The sequence below is a fragment of the Lissotriton vulgaris genome, chromosome 5, assembly GCF_964263255.1.
Source record: "Lissotriton vulgaris chromosome 5, aLisVul1.2, whole genome shotgun sequence".
In the NCBI taxonomy this organism is placed as follows: Eukaryota; Metazoa; Chordata; class Amphibia; order Caudata; family Salamandridae; genus Lissotriton; species Lissotriton vulgaris.
The window spans coordinates 1,607,103,028-1,607,127,319 of NC_141693.1; the positions used below are offsets into that span (position 1 = coordinate 1,607,103,028).

Sequence of the window (24,292 nt, forward strand, 5' to 3'; positions counted from 1 at the left end):
CTTTTATTCTTGTGATTTGACAAACTGCAAGCGGTGCATAAACACTCACTTAGTATGGATAGCCCTTGTTTACGAGAAGCAAGGCAGGCAGTAAACGAGGCGCAGTTACTGCCAGCCTTGCTTCTCATAAGCAAGGACTATAAGTACAACGTGGGTGTTTAAGCACAGCTTGCAAGTTTTCAAAATGCATAAATAAAAGTCCTTGTCATTTACAATGCCAATAGCTCAAACTTTCACAAATGCGAGACCTATTGCATTGCAAATGCTTGTTTCACCTGTGTAGGGATCACAAGTGTCTCTAAAGGACAGTGAATAAGCCAAACTGAAGATGGGCTGCAAAATTCTTCATCTATTGAACGCATCAAGTCGAGAATTATGGGATAATATGCCGTTTTAGGGAACTATGAAATATTTTTCCGTTCGATCTTCAAACATCGAAACCTGGAAGAGAGACTTTAATAATATGAGAAGGAAAAGAAAAGCTCTCATCAGCCATGGTCCCAGGGTTTTGTGCGGCGCTAACCAACTTGGGCTACTGACTAAGCAAACCGGGTCCCCAGTACAATCCTAACAGGAGGGGGAACCTTCTAAGATCAAAAGCTTTGGTTTTATCTAAGTTTAGTTTTAGGCAATCCGTCGCCATCCGATCAGACACTGCCTTCTGACCATGTAGGAAGCTGGCTCGGGCAGTATCATTTGGTTGTGCAGTCTAAGAATTATTTGTGTCCCCCCCACATAACACATACTGGATAGCCTGAAATAATGAATCAACTTTACTAAAGAAGCCACAAACAGGTTGAAGAGATGCTCAGCGATGACCCTTGTGAGACCCTGACAAATGCTTAGGAGACCTGGACAGAGGCATATTGACTGATTGATCCAGACCTGTAAGGAATGATCAGAACCACTCTAGGGAGAGCCCCCTCGCCCCTGCTGATGCCAGCCTGCCAGTCAGAACGGGGTGGGGCTGGTAGGCAGATGCAGAAGGGCGGTGGCCTCCCCTCCCCCCCCCCCCCCCCCCCACTAATGATCCTGGACCCCGCCCGGTCCAGGATCATTTGTGGCTCATCTTGAACTGCAACAAATGCTACCTCCATGGCGGGAACGGAGGCCAGACTGGGCAAGAGTGAAAAAAGGGAGGTTTTAGTGGTGAACCTCGATAGTTGTGAATTAACTATCTTTTCCGCAACCTTAGCACAGAATGGTGAAAAGAAATAGGCGAAAATTGTCAGGAATTGCCAGGTTTTTTTAATGACAGCATCACACATGCCTGTCGTCATTCGACTGGTAGTATACCTGATTTAAAAGCAGAATTAATTTACATACAGATAAGTGAGCAAATAAGTGATGAGATCACATAAAAAGCACTGGCCGGACAAGGTCATATTGTGAACAAGGTTTAGTCAAATGTTGGATTGGCTGTACCGTTCAGCGGCAGTAGACTGCTTCAGGGGTCAGTTGAGTTCATGGTGGTACAGAGGCAGAAACGGAACTGAACACACTTGAGATATTAGTTAATTAATAAAAGATTGATAAATAATCTGAAAATGGCCTTACAACAAGTTGACAAGGGTGTGCAGATTCCTGTGAAACAGGTACAGACGCCCATTTCACACATTACCTGGTACGGCGCAGATGCCCTCATTATCATGCTGTCACCAGGCAGCACCAAGATAGGCAGGTGAGCGTGTCCTGCATGTCAGGAGTTTAATCCCCAACAGGACAAACTCTGCCTTTCATCCTTACCCGGTTGATAAATGTGGTACCAATAACAGCATTTACACGAGTGAGCGATGGCACATGGATATCGAGGTCTATTTGAACAAGGTATTCTTCGAAAAGGTCGCTCAGGCACAGCACCACAGATCTTTCATGAAGACTGGCTCCGGATAGCGCCTTGAGCATGGACCCTGTGCGCGTCCCTTGGCATGAGCGCAGTAACCTCTTATGTCCATCTGCAGAACAGACCTCTATAAGGTCCCCGTCACTGTTGCCTTTCACCTTCATCTGCTCCACACTCAGTGGCACCTTTAGGCGCTGTCACCCGAGGTCTACGGGGCCAGGCGTGGACTGATGCCAGGCCCTGCTCCTCAAGTCCATCCCTCAGGAATTCCCCCAATTCGTCCTTGTCATTCATTCCCATAGGACAGAGCCCAGCACTCCATCAAGCACTGTCTCCAATCCCCCATATGATGGACTTGAGCCCTCTGGCTCTGGCTAATCCGAGGCTGGACACCAGTAGACCATGGGCTCAATTAACTGTGCCTTAAGATTCTGATAGGCCGGGCCCTAAGTACCACTGTGGTCCTTGCCCAGCTCCCGCAACCCTCTGGCTTGCACACCCTCAAGCACATTCTCTGTGCTCATCCTGTACCCCAGTATTTCCTATCGATTGTGCTTGTCTCTGGGTGGTAGTTTCAAGGTTCCATCACAAGTGCCCTTTTCCTAGCAAGCCCCAGATGCCCACAGGCACAGACCCCTATGTTCTACCCTAGGCCGGCCACCAACAGCCCCTCAGACAGTTCCCCCGGCTCTACTCTTGTTGTGCTGTGATACTTCCTCAGGGACAGTCCAAATCTGTACTTACACAACAAAACGCAACACATCACAACAAAGCACAACTTGTCTTTCCAGGTCTGCCCTCGTTCCCCATTCACAGTTCACCATGAGGTTCTTCAGGCGTGGCTCTCCCTCATGCACAGCCCTCCAGGTCCTTCCCACCGCCAAACCTGACAAGTGCTGAGAGACACCACAGGGTCTTCTCCAGGCTGACCCTAATCGTTCCGTAGGAGCATTCTCGCGTGTCCTTCCTTTCTGTGGTCACCAGAAGTGCCTCAGGCACACTTTCTCAGGATGTATATGTAGCAAAGTCACCAGAAACATCCTGTTCCAAACCAGCCTATCCCTCTAGAAGCCGCTGCAACCTGGAAATGTACTCTTACTGAGACTAGACAGGACAACAACTCCAAGAATTTACTGGTTTGTGTGAATGAAAGACCAGGACTGGAATACAGGACTGAAGGCAGCACCCACGCATAGAACCTGGAGACTTCAGGGCACTGCACTCTGCCCCAAAACAGCGTTCTGCGCCACATTTAGACCAGTCCCAAGTAACCCTGTGTCAAAAATTGGTGGGTCCACATAGGTGGGACCACACTAAATCCCCAGGCACAGCCCCTATCATGTCACGCGCTAAGATGGACCATTTCTCCTCTCAGGCACAGTTCCCCCCATTCCTCCTTGATCTGCCTCTGTGTTCCCTCAGGGTCAGACCCATGTCTTTCACCTAGTCCAGATCTGATAAGCCTTCAGGCACAGTCCCCCAGGCCCTTTAACAGGCCCGCCGTCTCAGGGACCTGACGGAAGAAATTTGCGTAGAGCCTCGAGCTCCTGGGTGAGCTGCTCGACACGAGCTCGCAGGCGCTCATTCTCTGCCAAGTACTCCATTGCCTTCTGCTGGGTCTCCATGTTGCGACGCTTGGCCTTGTCTCGACTCTTGCGTACTGCGATGTTGTTGCGCTCTCTCCTGAGCCTGTACTCCAGGCTGTCTTTGCTCAGCGACTTCTTGCTCTTGTGGTGAGCCGGCAACGAACCGTCCCTGGAGTATGCCCCACTAGTCGAAGACGTGCTGGAGCATGGAGTGCCCGCCTGAGGCAGAGCCTGCAAGACAAGAGACGGGCAATCAATGTTAGGGAGTTGGGGAAAAAGGGGCAATGTGGAAATCCACTTTCTCAAAAATATCTTTGCATTATTGTTTTACCGTCTACTAAATTTTACTTTCAAAAAATTTATTGCGCTATGTCTGTTTTTTTACTTTTATTGTGAGCATTGTTTAACCCGTTCTCTATTCCGTGGAATGTCTTTGAACCACAACCACAGGAAGTGACGGCACAGGGAAGGAAGTGTAGTCTCCGGATCTATTAAAGCAGAAATTATGCAAAAATGAAAGGCTGTATGTTATTTTACACCAGAAAGTTACTGTGCTCCGACCCTATAGATGTTTAGAGGATATTCCTTGCTCCCTGTTTGTCCATATTTTGCATGTCAATCCCTGTTGTTTGTGTTTAGAGCTCATGGCTTCGCCCTCTAATTGGGTTAACCCTTCCTATATCCTGCTCAGCTTGCCATGTAGTGTGGCCCGCACTTCCGCCCGCTCGTAATGCAGATCCCCATGATATAAACCTTGAAGGCATCCCAGTAAGTGGAGATATCCCATGTGAAGCTTTCATTGACCCTGAAATAACGGTTTATTTATACACCACAGTGCTCCTTTATACTGCATCTTCCTGTACCAGTGGGTGCAGCTGCCAGTTTGGAATCCTAGTGAATACTCTGCCCCTTGGTAACACTAGCATTAAAGGGTTATGATCAGATAGTCTTCTCTCTAGATATTCTGCTCGTGAATGTAATCCTGGAGGTGCGTGCTCACAAAAAATATGTGTATGCAAGTGTGAAAGTTTAGAATCGGGGAGCAGTGACGGTACTTGTGGTTCATGGGTGTACTCTCTCCACATGCTGTGCCCGGCCCCAATTACCCACCCAGGCAGACATTTTCTCGGGCAGCGGCCCAGCAACATCGTACAACAAGGGAGGTGATACAAATATACATTGATGTTCCTAACACAATTAAAGTTGCCTCCTATCAGTTGACATTTTAGCTGCTCTGTAGTCAGTGGTGGAGTGATTGCATGTAGCACGCCTGTCTGCGCGGTGCACGGGAGGTACGAAGACCAGTGTTGAAGCTTCCAGTTGTTGAGCTGGCGAAGCACATAAACAGATGGCCCCTCTGCATCTATCCTGTGGTCCATTTCCTTGAAGTGAACGTCGGGTCAGATCTAGATCAACACCCACCCTCATGCTCAGGGTAAGACCTATAAAACAAATAACCTATCCACTTCCACTGCAGTTACTACTCCTCTATCTCTATCAGATGAGTTTCCTGCAGTAAGGCAATGGGAATTCCTCACCTCTTGCACTTCCTTGGGCATTCCAGGTTAGACAGTTCTAGTGTGTTGGCCCGTCCAAGTGAGTAATGTTATTCGCACGAGGGCAAACCTGAACGCCCCATTGGCTCGTAGTCTTGCCCATAGTGAACCATGTCCCCTATAAGTGAGATTGCCACCTCTGTCTAGAAGTTGACTTGCTGTGCCTTGCTCACAGATTACGCTCTCCTTCTTACTGCTTCTCTTCATCCATGACTTAGGAACTGAACCTGAAACGTCCCAACTTGAAATTCCCACCCTGGACCAGGATTTTAATTGCCCCCTTTCCAAATATTGAGTAAGGGTTCATATTGTCAGTTATGGAGGGTGGTAGGCAGATGCTGGTCAAACAAGCCCGTGCCTGGAAACACCCTAGCGTCCATTTGATATCTAGTAGGGACCACTAATAGTAACTGGGTACATATGCTTTGAATACTGTGTGGTTGTACACAGATGGTTGAGCCCACCAGGAATTGCACATGTTCATCTACTGCCGCCCGGTGGGGTGGGAGGGGGGGTGGAGGGCCGCCAGGTCCAAGGTTCCATCAGTGGTTTGTTACTTACATGATACAGCCATACCCTGTTCTGGCGGCTGTCTATGTAGCCCACACCCACAAACAGGGCTGCAGAAACACCCAGCAGACAGACTTCATCTGTCCAATTTAAATAAGATCATCTGTTGATCTTGGCTTCTCCTTAGGCAACTGCCCTATGTCCATACATGTTGTCGTACTTGTCGCAGCTCGATTACTCTAGCATCAACTGGCTGACTTGGTCATTAAAGGTGGCCTCTGCCAAGGGTACCTCCTTTTTTTTCCCTCTGCTTGCTCTACAGATCGGGCTGTGAGTTGGGACAGTTGGGTGCCGTGCTTACGATTCTGCTTCTTAAGTTTACGCCTGCCTCGCCTTGACTCCCAACTCATGGAGGCATCGACTGTAGGCGAGGCACCTTGCTGTTAACTCAATCCCACACTTCTTCAGATTCAGTGACAAAAGAAACACTTTTGAGCCGTTATTATTTTCAGCGTCGCCCAAAACAGCACAGCAAATTTCAATCCCATTTCACAGTGTTTTCGTTTCACCAGCAGAAACGATGCTCTATGTTTTACATCCATAATGAAGATTTGGAACATTAGCAATTTTTGATTTTCCACTGTGAAGTATAGCTGCAGTATAGTGTCCCTATCTTTGAAATGCAACAGTTTGACCATTGTGGGCCTCAGTGTGGTCCCTGGAGCGAAGCTGAGTGTCAGAACCCAGTCATCCCTTTCTATGAAGAAAGAAATAACAGTTTTGTGGCACAACTAATCCCAGGGTCCAGTTCTCAAGGTATTCAACCATGTTGTTGCTTTCGGCACACTTGGGGAGGCCCACTATCCAGATGATTTTTTGTCTTGGTCTACTTTCTGCCTTTTCGGTCTTTCTTTCCAGGAACCTCACTCACTCTGTCAGGTCCTGCACCTGACGGAACTTCAAAATGAGACACTAGAGGTGATCTTGTGTCTCTTTTTGAAGTTCTGTCAGGTCTGTTCCACCTGAGACGCTCTAGCTGCCAACTTTCTCTAGTCCATTCACAACAACCCCACATCAACTTCAATCGTACCTGTTTATGATTCCATTCACTTCCATTACTGGATCTAGTTTATCCATGACTTTCAGACCGCAACCCTTGGCCACTGGCTATTTCATTGAAGGGGTAGTATTATTTGTGGTTGGTGGGATTGAGGTCCCCCGGCTGGACTTAAACCTTCCCATTGGCTGATGAGTAGTTTAGTCTCTCAGGCTTCAGACTCGCCAAACCACATCCATCAAGGGAGGGACAGCCTGGCACAGTGCCCTGGCCGTACCTCAACCTGATGTTATTGACGGTGTGTACAGTGGTGTAGTTGCACCGACCCACTTCCCACCATGAAAGTGATACCCCTCTCCTGTGTCCCTCAATAGGATCACGAGCAGCCATGATATCAGGTGGCACTTGCTACATCGTTCGCCATTTAAATGGGCGGCACGGTTATGGGTCACAGTTTCAGTTACATTTGCTATTTGCAGCCTGCATGCAAGGTGAAGTAGCAGTCCCCTCTTGGACCTGAGGCAAAGGTTCCGGTCACGCGCTTAGATGGGGTTTCTGTTTACTTAAGTTTTTCTCAGATATAGAGGGTGGTACCTGCTCCAGTCCCGCCTGCCCCAGTAGACTTCTGGCCAGAGAGCTCCCTGGTATGCCACACTCCAGTTCCCCGGTGAGGAGGAGGGGAACATAGGGAGGAGCAAGAAACCCCCACAACTCCCTTCAGGGCCTGCCAGACTCAGGTAAGAGCAAGGGCAAAGCAGTGGCATGTTCGCCCTCCTCTACTTACCCATCCCCTTCTCGGCTGCATGCCCGCCTCACCTCAGGCTCCTTCCTGCTTTACCTCAGGTCCGGACTTCAATTTGCATCTCGCCCCCTCCCCTCCAGGTGTGTGCAGCAACCACTCACTGCCTCAGGGACACTTTAGGTCTGCAGTGCGCATCACTGACGTGGGCCTGGCCTGCCACGTGGTCTTCAGCCTGAGCCCTCAAGCCAGCGCTGAGTCTGGAAGACTCCCCTGACTGCACGCAAAGAGGCTGGTGAATGGCAGATGAATTGTAGAAATGATAAAAAAAACAATACGACAATTAGTAGCTATACCAAGTGCTTCTAAGTGATCCTGCTATTAGTGTTACTAGTCCTGAGACTATTACTACCTCTTCTAGTTACACTACTACTACAAATACCAGTACTGACACCAGTATCACTACTATTATCGCTACTGGTGCTACTACCGATAATAGTATAACCACTACTTGTATCTCAACGACTGGTACAACTACAGCTATTAGTAGCAGCTCTTTCTTGCCGTGACCCGTGCACTGTGTCATGTCATGTCTATGATTCCTCTGATCACAGTCCGTAGCATTGATCTCTTGGAGATGTGCATGGATGACACGCATATACGTGTTGATCTACATGCAGAATGCCCTTCTGTTTGTGATTCAAATACCGTCTTTAAACGGATCACAAAATGGAGGAACCTGAAACACTGTTTTCATGCTAGCAAACACTTAACAAACTGGTGGCCTCATTTACAAGCCGATTGCGCCGCCAGTGCATCACTTTTTTAAACACACCAGTGGTGCAGTGTGCCTGCCCATATTTACAAGACCACGTAAAGTTACCCTGCATGACTTTTCATGGCCTTGTAAATATGGGCTGTTTTCTCGCATTACTCTGCATGAAAGAGACGTTCTAGGGTGTTGCTGTGGGTGTTCCCACGCAATATCCATGGAACCTGACGCATTCCCAGATTTACGTTTTGTAAAGTTGCGAATGTGTCAGAATCCTACATCTCTCCAGGGGAGGCATAGGAGTGGCGCAACAAGGAAAAATACTTTTTTTTTCTATTTCTATGGGCCTCATTTACTATAAAATGACGCAGCGCTATGCCGCAAGCAATTTTTCTGCGCTGAGCGGCGTCATTTTAAAAGCACAGGGATGCATCGTATTAACACCAATACGACACATCCATGTGCTTTCCACTGCGTTGTACACAATTGGTTACCATGCACTAGCACGGACACCCTTGCACCATTGTACAAGGGTGACTGCGCTGAAGGGAAGATTTTGTTCCCCCAAGTTTTTTATAGCGCGGACTCGACCTGAAGGTATCAGGTATCTGAGCACTTTACATAAGCACCAGTTGCGTTACAAACAGACACATTCATTTTTGTTAGGCACAGGCAGATTAAGTGATTTGCCCCGAATCACAGGATGTTGAGTGCCGTTGCCGAGACTCGCCCCTGGTTCTCCAGATTCAAGGTCAACCGCCCTAGCCGTTAGGCCACATCCTGTTTTTTTGCAAGGAAGGGACACCTGAAAACAGCGTTGATTCACTCAGGTTCATGTATTTTGTGATACTTTTAGAAGACGTTATTGCATCACAAACAGAAGGGCATTCTGCCTGTAGATCAACACGTATCTGCATGTCATCCACGCACATCTCCAAGAGATCAATGCTATGAGCTGCGATCAGGTTTATCAGAGGAAACGTAGAGATGAAAATGCCATCAAGATTGTTTTTGTGCAAGAAGGTGTCCCTTCCTGCACAAAAACAATAATTGATGGCATTTTCCTCTTGCTATGTGTGCTGCAGAATTCAGCACACATACCAGAAGGAAAAAACGAGGAGAAATAAAAGTATTTCTCTACTTTGCGCCACTCCCGCCACCCCTGGGGAGGTGTAAAATTCTGACTCATTCCCATGTTTATAAAACCTTGTAAATGTGGGAATTTGTCAGGTTCCAGGTATATTGTGTGGGAACACTCACAGCAACACCCATGGAACGCCCCTTTCACGCAGAGTAAAGCGTGATATTAGCCCATATTTACAAGGCCATGGAAGTCTTTAGGTGGCCTTGTAAATATGGGCAGGCACCACTTTCCGCCGGTGTGTCTAAAACAGTGACACACTGGCGGCACAATGAACTGGTGAATGAAGTCCACAGTGTGATGCATTCTACAGCATGAAAAGAAAGTGGGAAAGGCCATCAATTATTGTTTTTGTGCGGGAAGGTGCCCCTTTCTGCAAAAAAAACCATTCCTTCCTGCAATGCGCCTGTGCTGGAGTACGGCAGCCAATGGTGCGCCAGCGCCGGGGAAAGCACACAGATGGGTTGTATTGTTGTTAATATGGCACATCCCTGGGGTTTTCAAATGGCGCAGCTCGGCACAGTAAAATGGCTTGCAGCTCCGTGCTGTGTCATTTTGTAGTAAATGAGGCCCATGGAATCGTTGCCTCTTGAGTGTGGTGATGCCACAACCATGCTCATGTGTGAAGACACTGAGGATTGCTTGTCAGTTAAGGATCACATTTTCGCCTGTTCTAAAAGCTGTATATTAGCACTGATCTCATTTGACAGAATGAACCTCCGTGCTAAGCAGCCATCCTTTGATTACACTCATTCAGATACTGGTGCATTGCTCAGCCATTTCCGGAACATGTTCGAGTCTAATGTCTTTACACTGCAAGCTGTGCAGAATTGTGTAGCTTACACAAATCAGGTCACATGCCAGTTTACCGTAGGTCTTTTGGTTAGTTGCAAGTTAAGGAAATAATGCAATTAAAGAGAACTGGTTTATCTTTGAAAGTATAGTCAGCCCCTATAGCTGACACACTGTTTTCATTTTAAGCAGCCTATGGTTTTACGTTCTGCCCCTGACCGTAAGCTGATTGCCACAAAGTGGAATGGTAGAAAAATGCTAAGTTTTTAAAGAGTCAAATTATGGAATGCCTTACCACTTAGACTCCATCTAGTAACACTTTCACTTTGTAAAAAAAAGAAAATTATCTGGGAACACATTTCTTAACCTACTGTAATTTGTGCATTTCTTGTATTTATCTGAGCAAAATGTATAATGTATTGTTGGTGTTTTGTCAAATATTTGTCTGTTTTTGTTCTGTCATGTGTTTTATGTAATGCTTATATGTGCGTCTTATATATTATTAAAATACAAATGAACATACAGCATACTAATATGACTTCTAGAACTACTAATAAAAGAAAATATACTCCTGGTACCTGGCATTGCCAAAGCTGCTGCATTCTTTTGTTAATGTTATCGATTACTCACAGGCTGAGGAGACAAACGTCACAAAGAGTGAGTGAATGTGTGTGAGAGTTCCGCCACAAGAGTGAGCGTGTGAGTAGGCAGGTAAGTAGACCAGTCTGAGAGTCGGGATAAAGTACACAATCGGCCTTTGCTATGGCATTTGGAAGTAAAGAATAACTTTCTAAACACTTCTGAATTTCCCATGGCGGATTGGAGTCTGGGTCTGGCCCAAATCCACACCCAGCGACCATTCGCTGTACCGCTTGTAGAAGCCCAGGAAAGCTAGACAGCAAAGATGCCTCAACTATGGTTGGCTAGAACTTTCAAATATTAAAGAAGGCGCCATTTTAGACCATCACTCCTCGTCGGTCCTCACAAATTTGTATAAAATATAACCTCCCTTAGGCGATAGTTTTGTATTTGAGTGAACGTCAAGAAAGCGACTCCACACTAGTTTAGATAGATTGTTTACCAGGGACAAACCCCTGCATGATCCTGGCGTTCTCTTAAGGTTGTGACCACACAGTAAGAACTGTAGAAATCTGACGCTGTGGCCAGAAGAGATCGCTGAACTGCTCGGGTGAGGACCAAAGATGACACGCTGACCAGGAAGACCAGACCAAGGCCCGATTGACTGAATCTCTGTCGATGATGCCATGAAGAAGTAAGCTGACCATAGGCAACTAAAGGAACACCTTCCTGCACAAAAACAATCACAAGAGGTGATTTCCTCTTTCTAGGTGTTCTGCAGAAAACAGAAAACAGCACGCATAGAAAGAGAAAAAAACCAAGGAGAAATTAAAACTTTCCTCCTCGTTGTGCCTCTCTACGCCTGCCCTGGGGAGGCATAGCATTCTGACACATTTCCAGGTTTATGATTTGTTGTAAATGTGGAAATACAGCAAAAGCCACGGGTGTTGCTTGGGAAGATGCACAGCAACACCCATGGCACGCCACTTTCACGCAGTGTTGCATGTAAAGAGGGCATATTTACAAGAACACGAAAAGTCACACAAGGTGGCTTTACGTGTCCTTGTAAATATGGGGCAGCAGGTTGTGCTTCTGGTGCGTCACAAAAAGCGATGCACCGGCAGCGCAAGGGCCTTGTAAATAAGCCCCATATTCTTTAAGAGCCCTGTGTCTGCTTCTTTTACACCCGGGAAAACCAGGAGAATGTATGCCTTACATGACCCAAGTGGGTTCCATTGCCTAAGGCTTGTCGCTCTAAGTACGAATAGCTGACATGTTGCTGCCTCTTGCAATTCTGAGGATATCCGGCTTTTAAAGCTGCTGCTGGACCCTAACTCTAAACCGTGGTGTCCTATTGTCTAAGGACCCTTCGTTGCTCCGGCCTGAGACTATTTTGAATTTGAGTATCCTTAATCTGATGGCGTCTGAACTGACCCCTGTTTACTGTGTCAGATTGGTGGCAGTCACTGGCCACTGGGGGCTTCATTTATGAAAAGTGTTGCATCGCTGCTTGAGAAGAGCGATGCAACACTTTTCAGGGCACCCTCCTTGCAACACCACAGATGCACCATATTTACTGTACAGTGCTCCATGTCGCAAGGATTTACAGATACGTCCGTATTTCTGACAGGTCTGTAGGCACAGTAATGACGCATTGCTGGAATGTGTTGCAAAAGTGACGCTTCTCCAGCAATGGGTCATTACACGTGGGCAAGTCCCATGTTAAAGTCACCTTCGTCAGTCTTACATCTGCTGTGAGGCAGGTTTAAGAATTTGACGCAGTGGTGTCCTAGAATTTGTGCAGTGAAATCGCATAGATTTCACTGCGCCGCTTCTACGACCTTCTTTTACAGAGGAAAGCCCACCCTGCATACATTATAGCTGACGCAGGCATAATGTAGCGCAGGGCTTTACAAAGTTAGGCATCTGCTTTGATGTGCCACTTTGTAAGTATTGCGCAACGAGACACACATTTTACTCCATCGCAGCGTCACTAAAAGTGATGCAGCAGCAGCAGCACAAAGGGCTCATAAATAAGCCCCCGGAAGCCTTGTGGTTTATTCATCTGGATCCTGGCAAAAAAACTTTAACTCATTGACTGTGTGCCCCTTCCTGGTTTTTACCAGTAAGTCCCTTTTTCCAGTGACTGTTATTTGGGAACACTGTTCCTTCACCTAAATATGGGCACACGTACTTATGTTGCACCCACACTAATTAAAATGCACACCAAAAATGTATTTCACGTCTGAGCCTCTGGCTAAGATGACAGTGTGGTGACGATTACTTGAAAAGGGGGGACTCGGCCACCAGGCATGACCCCTCATGGCTACCTTCCTTGCTGTAATGCCGGTGAAAGAATGGAGGATATGGATCAGGAACATCATAGAAAGCCCTCAAACTTGTATGTCTCCGCCTAGCGTCACGAGTTGTTAAGCAATGTGGGGTAAAGTACTACAGACCTGATTGCATCTAGAAATCTTTATAATTCCTGCCTCTCCTAGAACAACGTTGGCCGTAGGGACATGCGGCCACATGCATCAACCTATTTAGGAAGTGCAAACGGTGCGAATCGGTAAATTCGGCCGTTTGTGATTCCTAAATAGGTTTTTGGGATGCATCAAACATTGTTGGAAAAATCGCTATTTTTAGCGACTTCCAAAAATGCGATTGCTTTTAAGGAATCGCAAATTTGTATGTTTTGCTATTTCTAGCCACACCCCTGACTCCGCCCACAGATTCAATCTTTGGTTATTCCCGCCCCCTGATTCTCCACCCACAGTTCCCCTACTTTTTTTCCCCCACTTCGACCCCTGTGCTAAACAGGTGGAGGGTACGGGAGAGGACGAGAAAAAAGGGGCTATTCGTGGAAGGGGAAGCAAGCGAGGACACTGGCAGGGGTCAATGAACTTTTAAAATCCTACAATCTGGCGACGGCGCACACAGTGCTGTTAAAGAATACCCCGGGAGCCTTGGTCGGTCCTACGTACAACAAACAAACGACGGTCGACTACATCATTCTAAGCGATAAACTGCAAGCCCAAATTGAAAATTTCATTGTACACCAACGCAACGACAGCGACCATGCAGCTCCAACAATCACCATGAATTTATCAGTGAATCCACGACATAGGCCCGTATGCATCGGAGAAACGGACGGCCAAGAATTAATAAAGCTGCCCAGAAGAAATAAATGGGGACAAGTAGCGACCGCATCTTTTAACAACTGGGCAAACTCGTGGGCAGGTTGGCCACCGCGCATACACAGCCATGACGCAATAGCAATATGGGATGGAATCACTGCCACCTTAGCGGCAATACTTCGGGGACGCGGGGACAAACAAACGACAATCTACTGGCATCCCCCGACGGCCTTTGGATTTAACGCAGAAATCAAAACAAGTGCAAAGGATTTAAATAAAAAACGAAAAGCCCTCAGTAAAAACCGCTCAATCACAAACAAAATACAACTGCAGGAGGCGGCAAAGAGCCACTCCAAAAAAGTGTGGGCCGCAAAGCGTAACCACTGCGAGGCTCAGTGGCTGAAAATCTTCGATTTGTTGAGCCCCGGAAAATCACAGGAGTTCAGGAGTTACATAAGTCACCTTGGCCGAGGCACAAACCACAAAGAAAACTCCCTTGAAGCATCAGCCTAGGTCTCCCATGTAAAAGCGCTCTACAACGAAGAACGATCAATCAATCAGCCACTCGACACGCCCCTACTAAGAGAGAACCCGGCTTTAATCATCGAAACATCGCCCCCTCCCGGAAAATCTCTAGTGTCCAAAATACTAAAAAAAATCAGACCAAACGGCGCACCGGGCCCCAATGGTCTCCCAGGCCACTTGTTCAAATCAAACATTGAATTCTGGTCCGAAAATCTGACCCATCTATATACTGACTGCTGGCTAACCGGGGATGTGCCAGACTCATGGCGAGGCTCGCTCTTGCACCCAATCCATAAGAAAGGGACTAAATCGGATCCAACCAACTACCGCATCATCGCCCTCTTGGACATCGAGGGCAAAGCCTACGCCAGTGCCATCCTGAAGGACCTTACAGACTGGGCAAGTGAAGAAAATCTCCTGCCATTCTGCCAAACCGGCTTTAGACCAGGGTCCTCGACCATAGACAATATCATTGCACTTTCCTACCTAGCCAATCAAGCGCGGGCGCGTAAAAGCCTCCCATTATTCGCCTGCTTCATCGATTACTCAGCTGCGTTCGATGGAGTAGACCGCACCATCCTATGGAGAAAGCTGGTCCACTGGAACATCGACCCCTCTCTGTTAAGAGTGATACAATCCTTATATCAAAACACCTGGGTAAGAATCAAACTCTCAAGCGATTCTGCAACCGACAAGATTGAAACAAACCGGGGCTTAAAACAAGGGTGCGTGTTGGCACCCCTGCTGTTTAATTTATATACAGCAGACATGGAGACAGCCCTGTCGGGGGCCGCCTTAGCAACACCAAAGATAGGGGCAACCAAAATTCAGTTTATGCAATACACGGATGACCTCGTAATCCTGGATCACACAAAAATAGGGCTTCAAAAGGCACTCACCGCCCTGGCAACATACAATAACAAAAACAGGTTGGTAGCAAACCCGACCAAGTCAAAAATAGTCATCTTCGGGAACTACCCCAAAAAAACAAGAGCAAAATGGAGCCTCGGCCACCTGACCTTGGACAGCACACAGAAATACACATACCTGGGGGTCTCCTTTCACGAATCGGGGTTGTGTCGCACCCACCTAAAGAAAATTCAGGGCAAAGGGAAGACCATCACCTTCACCCTATGTAAACTACAAGCCTCCTTACACAGCCCAACATCAACTGCCATTCAAAGAGTCCTCAAGGCCAAGTTAATGCCGGCCCTCAATTACGCACAACAGGCGTATCCAGGAAAACTGAACAAGGAGTTGGAAAAAATTCACTGCGGGCATACAAGAGACTGTATCATTTACCAAAATGCACAAGAAATACTCTAATTCGCCTGGAATTTTCACTCAACCAACAAAATCTGGAAGAGATGGCAGCCTTAAGCAAATATTATTATTTAACAACAGCAGCACGTGACAACACACTGAAGGCCGTCTTGAAACATATCTTCATGGTACCCGGGAATCCCTGGTCAGCTACCATTGAAATGGCAAAAACCCAACTTAACCTGGCGATCGAGTCGTGGAATCCTGATCTTGTCAACTACACGACCATTAAACACGCGATAAAAAAGCAAGTGCGTGCCTGCTCTCGGGACTTGGACCTTGAGTTTCTCGCAAAAAGAGCCTTTCATGAGTCTCTATGCTTGCCGCACACTGCGTACAACCCCCGAAACCATCTCATGCAGGCCGTGGGTCTCCCAGCCCTCCAAAAGATCCTAGCCTACAGACTGCACCCCCTCCCGCTCAAAGAACTATACCATCCGGGAAATGCGGGCACGGAAGCTCGGGAATGCAGACTCTGTAACTACAAACGTGAGTCATTGGCCCACTTACTATTCTGCTGCCCTGCCCTACGTGCACCCCGTACCCTATACCTCAGGCCCATCCTTAGGGACGCGGGGACACCCACAGCTAAGGAGGCAATCTTCCATTTATACTCCTTGAGCATAGTAAAACAGATGGCCTTGTTCGGAAAGTTTATACAACAGACCCGGTCCGAGCTGATGGCAGCCAAGGGCGCACAGGAATAGAGACATTGTTGCGGGACACTGGGTGGCACTTACAGTTCCCTGACTGTGTGTGCCACTTTGAACTCTGAGAACTTTTTACAAATGCTTGCCCGCAGAAACATTTTTGGTTTTAACTTTTGTAATTTTATACTCTGCTCTTAATGTAATGGTTTTAAGTAACCACACAATAAAGTTATTCATTCATTCATTCACTGGCAGGGGTCACTCGCATGTAAATGCTAACATTGTTCGACTAAAGGGTCCGACTCTCATTTTACACATATTTTTTTTTTTTTAATACACTACTTAAAATGTTACCTTTGTTCAGTGCACTACAATGGCAAACCAGTTGTAATCCACCTTGAAATGAAAATGTAACCTCCTTACATTTTAGAAGCAAGCATGGGCAAAACCAATATTTCTGGCTTCTATTGATCTGGCTTGCGTTTTGTGTCCTGATAAAAATATTGGCAGTAAAAAAAGATTGTTTTTGTATACAATGTTTCTACAAGATAAATAATTTGATGTATTGTGATTCAGTATACTACTGTATGTAAAATAGTCCCTCAAGGCTTGGAATGTTACACCAAATAGCCAATAAAGTGATGAAACGATGCAGCCAAATCCCTTTCTACGTCAATTTTAAAGGACTGGTAAGAGTATGTTATTTATACAGCTGTGCTGTCAGGTCAGACCTAAACATTGTGTCTATGCTAGAATGATGAGGGAGCGAAGGTAGGGGGCAGAACGAGTAAGAGGTACTGTCACACTGAAGGGGGGGAAATCAGTGACTGAATTAGGGGCAGAATCCACTGAGAGAGATGGGTAGGGTACCAGAGTAACGGGCAGGGGTGACTGGAAAGGCATGTCCAGAGGTCACTGCGGACACAGGCGCAGATATGAGGGAGAGGCAGTATGGCCAATGGCAGATTGAGGGCTGCGGTGACTGGAAGAGGCACTGGGTAGGGTCACTGATAAAGTGAACATTGGTCACTAGACAGAGTGAGGGAAGGGCACTGATAGAAGAGGGGGCGAGGCTGGGGAGACACATACTTTACAAAGATTGAGGGGCGGAGTGAGTGAATGTGTGTGAGAGTTCCGCCACAAGAGTGAGCATGTGAGTAGGCAGGTAAGTAGGTGCATCTTAGGGTCGGGATGAAGTGCGCTCTATAAACGTGATCCGTGGTGATGCGAGTGTGTGTGAGAGAGATGTCAGCACGTGAAATAGATGGGAATTAAGCGAGACTCCAGCTTACCTTGATGGCTCCTCGTAGGGGCGGGTGTCCGCCGCCCAGGCCGGCCTGCAGGTGGACCGCCGTCTGCCCGCAGTGGGCCACCTGGTAGGGCAGTGGGTTGAAGCCACTGCTACGCCCGCCGCTGTGGAGACGCGGCTCCTCCTTGACGATCACCGTCCGGGGGTCGTAGGCCTCGTAGGGGCCCGGCATAGCCTTGCGCTCCGCTGAAGAGGTGAATGGGTGCGGGTAGCCGTAGCCAGCCGAGGTGGGCACGCCGTGCCCGTCGGGCGGCAGGTAGTGGTAGGTGCCCCTCAGTCGGTCCGGCCTGGCGGCGAACAGGTCGGATAGGAGCTCGTCTCCCGTTTCAATGTAGGCTGACAGGTCGATGGAGGCCTCGGTCTCGCCCAGGCCCTCTCCCGCCATGGACCGAGCCGGGTAACCCGCACCCGGCGCCCTCTTGTCGCAGTCGTAGTAGCTGTCCTGTGACATGTCTGGACACCCCTGGACTGCCTCACTGGGGTTCTCTTGGGGTGTTTTTTTCTTTACGTATTGCGAGGTATATTGCTCCGTGTGTGCTTGTTCACGGTTCGGGGTGTGTGGGCGTCTGTGGTGCCAAGTTCACATTTGACCGCTCTAAGGCCTCTCAGCTCGTTGTCCCTTTCTGTGTGATTTCAGATTCTCCGTAGTTGGCTTCTGAGGTAGCCTCCCTTGGTCAGGAAAACACATTCAAATCTGTAAACCAGAGAAAGTGTATTAGACAGAGGGAAGCATCTTTGCACCTGAGGATTGTACCTCAGGTGTCAGACAAAAGAAAAGCGGCAGCGACAATCACGGGTTCACTGGAATCTCAACAAACCGCAGCCCGGGGTGAGAATGCAAGCTCTCACATGTGGAGGCTGGGGTGAGAATGTGAGCTCTCACATGTGGAGGTTGGGGTGAGGATGTGAGCTCTCACATGTGGAGGCTGGGGTGAGGATGTGAGCTCTCACATGTGGAGGCTGGGGTGAGAATGTGAGCTCTCACATGTGGAGGCTGGGGTGAGGATGTGAGCTCTCACCTGTGGAGGCTGGGGTGAGAATGTGAGCTCTCACGTGTGGAGGCTGGGGTGAGAATGTGAGCTCTCACATGTGGAGGCTATGTGAGGATGTGAGCTCTGGCATGTGGAGGCTGGGGTGAGAATGTGAGCTCTCACGTGGAGAGGCTGGGGTGAGGATGTGAGCTCTCACATGTGGAGGCTGGGGTGAGAATGTGAGCTCTCACATGTGGAGGCTGTGTGAGGATGTGAGCTCTCACATGTGGAGGCTGGGGTGAGAATGTGAGCTCTCACATGTGGAGGTTGGGGTGAGGATGTGAGCTCTCACATGTGGAGGCTGGGGTGAGGATGTGAGCTCCCACATGTGGAGGCTGGGTGAGGATGTGAGCTCTCACATGTGGAGGCTGGGGTGAGAATGTGAGCTCTCATGTGGAGAGGCTGGGGCGAGTATGTGAGCTCTCACATGTGGAGAGGCTGTGTGAGGATGTGAGCTCTCACATGTGGAGGCTGGGGTGAGAATGTGAGCTCTCACATGTGGAGGTTGGGGTGAGGATGTGAGCTCTCACATGTGGAGGCTGGGGTGAGGATGTGAGCTCTCACATGTGGAGGCTGGGTGAGGATGTGAGCTCTCACATGTGGAGGCTGGGGTGAGAATGTGAGCTCTCACGTGTGGAGGCTGGGGTGAGAATGTGACGTCTCATGTGGAGAGGCTGGGGTGAGGATGTGAGCTCTCACATGTGGAGGCTGGGGTGAGAATGTGAGCTCTCACATGTGGAGGCTGTGAGAGGATGTGAGCTCTCACATGTGGAGAGGCTGTGTGAGGATGTGAGCTCTCACATGTGGAGGCTGTGTGAGGATGTGAGCTCTCATATGTGGAGAGGCTGTGTGAGGATGTGAGCTCTCACATGTGGAGGCTGTGTAAGGATGTGAGCTCTCACATGTGGAGAGGCTGTGTGAGGATGTGAGCTCTCACATGTGGAGGCTGTGTGAGGATGTGAGCTCTCATATGTGGAGAGGCTGTGTGAGGATGTGAGCTCTCACATGTGGAGGCTGTGTAAGGATGTGAGCTCTCACATGTGGAGAGGCTGTGTGAGGATGTGAGTTCTCACATGTGGAGGCAGTGTGAGGATGTGAGCTCTCACATGTGGAGGCTGGGTGAAGATGTGACCTCTCACATGTGGAGGCTGGGGTCAGAATGTGAGCTCTCATGTGGAGAGGCTGGGGTGAGAATACGAGCTCCCACGTGTGGAGGCTGGGGTGAGGATGTAAGCTCTCACATGTGGAGAGGCTGGGGTGAGAATGTGAGCTCTCACATGTGGAGGCTGGGTGAGAATGTGAGCTCTCACATGTGGAGGCTGGAGTGAGAATGTGAGCTCTCACATGTGGAGACTGGGTGAGGATGTGAGCTCTCACATGTGGAGGCTGGGGTGAGAATGTGAGCTCTCATGTGGAGAGGCTGGGGTGAGAATGCGAGCTCCCACATGTGGAGGCTGGGGTGAGGATGTGAGCTCTCACATGTGGAGAGGCTGGAGTGAGAATGTGAGCTCTCACATGTGGAGGCTGGAGTGAGAATGTGAGCTCTCACATGTGGAGGCTGGGCTTAGAATGTGAGCTCCCACTTGTGGAGGCTGGGGTGAGAATGTGAGCTTTCACATGTGGAGGCTGGGTGAGAAAGTGAGCTCTCACCTTTGGAGGCTGGGGTGAGAATGTGATCTCTCACATGTGGAGAGGCTGGGTGAGAAAGTGAGCTCTCCCATGTGGAGGCTGGGTGAGAATGTGAGCTCTCACATGTGGAGGCTGGGTGAGAAAGTGAGCTCTCATCTTTGGAGGCTGGGGTGAGAAAGTGAGCTCTCACATGTGGAGAGGCTGGGTGAGAAAGTGAGCTCTCCCATGTGGAGGCTGGGGTGAGAATGTGAGCTCTCACGTGTGGAGAGGATGGGGTGAGGATGTGAGCTTTCACATGTGGAGGCTGGGTGAGAATGTGAGCTCTCACCTTTGGAGGCTGGGGTGAGAATGTGAGCTTTCACATGTGGAGGCTGGGTGAGAAAGTGAGCTCTCACCTTTGGAGGCTGGGGTGAGAATGTGAGCTCTCACATGTGGAGGCTGGGGTGAGAATGTATGCTCTCACATGTGCAGGTGAGGCGCAGATGTGCCTGGAGGCGAAGGTAAAACCGCAGCAGTAACTGGTGTTCATCAATAGAGGTGAAGCACAGGAGTATTTGGTGATACCGATGACACAGGGGTATTTGGTAACTGAAGGGAGGTACAGGGGCATTTAGTGAGAGAGATGAAGCACAGGGGTTTTGGTGCTAGAGGTGAACGACGGCCGTCCGATTTGGGCGATAGAGGGGTATTCGGTGGTATGTGTGAAGATCGAAGGTGTTTGGTGAATGTGTGAAGGACAGATGCATTGTTGAGAGATGGGTGGGTTGAGGGGGAGGGCAGCCTTCCATTGTAAGCGACACACCGATGCGTTTGTGGTGTAGATTAAGCACCCCTATGTTTATCGTAACGGTATAAGGGGTGCAGCTGGGGAGATGACGCCCTGGGGTCCTGGCTGGTGGTGGACCCAAACCCAGAGCACCGAGAAGTTCGACAGGTGCCTCGGGGAGGCTCGTTAACTTCACCCCACTACCATCAATCAGCGCACCCACTCATACCTACCTCATGGCGCACGAGGGTCCATGAGCCGCTGCTGTATCCTTCCGCCGTGGCCACCCCTGGAGCTCCCTCAAGGCTTCACTCCACATCCAAAGCGCCCAGACGTCAGTGTGCACGGCTGACCTAGGGGTCACGCCAGGACTTCTTTAGGTATTCCACGGGTGTCAGCAGGTAAGGACGACTGATTGATGCACACTTACTTCACACCGATTGGCTTGTGGCTGTAGCGCAGCGGTGGTACTGAGACAAGAGTCAAGACACACACACCCTGTGGGTGGGCGATGGTAGGACCTGCTGCGCACTGCCTATCGAAGTCCAGGACTTTACCTTCGAGTACAGAGGGGTGGCACCTTGAGGGTGCGAGGAGCATCTATAGACACCTCACCATCAAATTCACTCCTCCGAATGCCTAGGTCCGCCACCCAACGCTTCTTTTTTGAAAAAGAGTTCCTTCTCAGTTTTGAAGTTATGAAATTGTGGCCATATCACTGACCCCGCCCCGTGTACAGGAGTGCCCGGGCCTGCCAATCGCCTTGCCACCGGCCCGATTTCAGCAGGCCTGAGGGCTGCCTCCCAGAGCGTCGGCCCTCATCTTCTCTCCTCCCCGCAGACATTTCACAACGTGTCGACCGGTGTTGGTGCAACACCAGAGGAAAGAGGTGTCACAGCATCCTCCGAGTACCTGCCAGAGGCGGCCTGGGTGCTAGGCCGAGAGAGAAGAGAGGAGCGTGCTGGCTCACAGCGTCATTGTCGTTTATAATGTCGCTAAGGCCACTTCCTCCTCCAACGGCGCAGCACAAAATGGTGGGGCCTAGCAGAATGTGAAGAGGAGCCCCTGGGATACCAGCCTCTCCCATATATACCGGGTCAAGCTTCCTGGCACAATGATATACAAACGAAGGGGCCAATTTTTGACTAACTTGGGCCTTTAAATAGAAGTAACGTACGCCTATTATGTTAATACAAGTTCAAATCATGGCACAAACTAGTAAAATAACATTGCATAGGATGTGTTCTAAGAATGTGGTGCACACCCACTCACTTGTAACTTTTTTTTATTTACAAACATTTAGAAGGATATTTTCAACACTTACCTGCAGTGCCTGCCGAAGTTACTACTGGAAGATCCAGATGTAACTGCCCTAGCAATTTTGGGAAGGAACACTAGTCACCCAAGTTTTCATGAAAGTGGAGGAACAAAAATCCTGCTACATAAAATAGTTTTGAATTAGAGAAGAAAGAATTTCTAAAGTGAACTGAAACAAAATGCATCATTTTTTCATCCTAGAAGTGATTTTGCTTCTCAGTGCATAAAATAAGCAAATTTTGATCTAGGAAAATGATGTAATAAGTGTAATTTTTTAAATTACGACTCTCCTTACGACACTCGCAAGTAGCAACTGGTTGCAGGTTTAGTAAACAACAGCAATAGGCCTAATTTAAGACTAGACACAGACATAACCAAGGAGAGTCATGAGGCATGCTTATTTGATTAATTCGGGCCCTTGGAGCTTATCACATATGTAGGCCAGACTACTATAAACTGCAGGAACAAATACCAGCAGAATTAGCTCCATGTTGGTGCATACATCTGAACTGCTCGTAGGATGAATGCCAGGGCGGCGAGGGGCTGCCTGCCCTGGGATCGCCTGTAAGTTAACCCACCATGTTGGCATATTGTTGTGCAAATAAACCTGCAGCAATTTTCTCCACCGAAAATGTGTTGTGTCTATTTATTACATTTATTGCTGTGGGAGGGCTGGGGAGTGTGCCGATATTGGCACTAAGCCTGTGTGTGTTTACAGAATGTTGGTAGGAAAAAAATAATGCTTTCCACACAAACAAAATGTCTACCCAAAGCACAGAAAAACCACAGCGCAGTTGAGGAAGACTGAAAAACAGACTGAACATTTCAAGTCTGGGAAACGTCTGACGCCATTTTGATGGCATGGAACAGCACTTTGAACCATAATCAAAGAATTGAAAACGTCACTGCTAGCCTGGAAGAAAGGGAAACATTAGCTCCCATGTTTGCAACCTGCTTGCCTCTCATTCTGATAGGTGGTGGGTACCAGTCTTGATGTATGAGTGGATGCCACGTTTATGTTGGCTGATAAGGGGCTGCCATATTACGTGTGTAACTTTGTGGGTTACTTCCTCGTCTTTGTTCAGCATCCCAGTCTTACTTCATAAGGTTTCTCTAGTTACAAACAGAATTTACCCAGGATTGTGACTTGGACTCGGAGTAATGAAGTGCCTGATAAGTAATAAGGACATTATGCTAAAGGCTGTGTGCAGGACGCATTGCTCCCAGTGAGCTATGCACAACCTATGTGCAGGTCCTGCTGATATATGTCCATACTTTGCAATGCTTAATTTGTGCCCGTTGTTGCAGGTGGGGCCCATCAGCTCTCCTTTTTCCATCATTAGACCTTGACTGTGAACAAGAGAGAGAAAGGCAGAAAAGGGGGAAAGAAAGACTTTAGGAAAGTAGGATCTGCTTCTATGGTTACCCCCACTTTTTGCCTGGTGCTATGCTGTATTTGACTAGTTTGACTGGGATCCTGCTAATCAGGAGCCAAGTCTATCTGCTTTCTCCCTAAATTGTTATGTTCAGTACTTAGATACACTCCAGGTTGGATGCTGGGGTAGCCTTTTAAGTCCCTAGTACATGGTACCCATGTACCAAGGGCATATGTGACCCAGAGGTCTCCCATGGGCTGAAGAATGTTTTATGTCACCCATTAGAGACCATTCAAAATTAAACTACAGGCCTGCCATTGCAGCCTGTGTAAGTTGGTGCTTGCACCGCTTGCTAAAGATATAGGCTTCCAATATCTAGGGACACTTCACTTAAAACCTATAAGTCAACCCTCTAGGAGACCTTTGCAATCCTGAAGGTAGGGTGCTTGGTTCCAAGTGAGAGGGAGCCCCTGAAAGAGCAGGAATCCCGCACAGCCTACGGAGTCCATTCATCGGGGTTGTGAGTGAAGCAGCCATATACTATATAGAGGGCACAGCGTAATTATGTGATGACCATTTCGAAACAGGCTGTAACGAATCCTATCATGTTTAGTATCTAACATATTGTAATCACACCCCTACACCGCAAAT

At 48.4% G+C, this 24,292-nt stretch overlaps 1 protein-coding gene across 1 annotated transcript; it reads right to left on the minus strand.

Annotated features, from left to right (window-relative positions):
• Positions 1-1,127: 1,127 nt before the first annotated feature.
• CEBPE (CCAAT enhancer binding protein epsilon) lies at positions 1,128-21,688 on the minus strand. The gene is given in 4 exon segments (XM_086923756.1): positions 1,128-3,371; positions 3,373-3,660; positions 17,506-18,216; positions 21,182-21,688. Coding segments are annotated over 3 exon segments (819 nt in total). The 5' UTR covers positions 17,974-18,216; positions 21,182-21,688; the 3' UTR covers positions 1,128-3,308.
• Between the last annotated feature and the right edge of the window lie 2,604 nt (positions 21,689-24,292).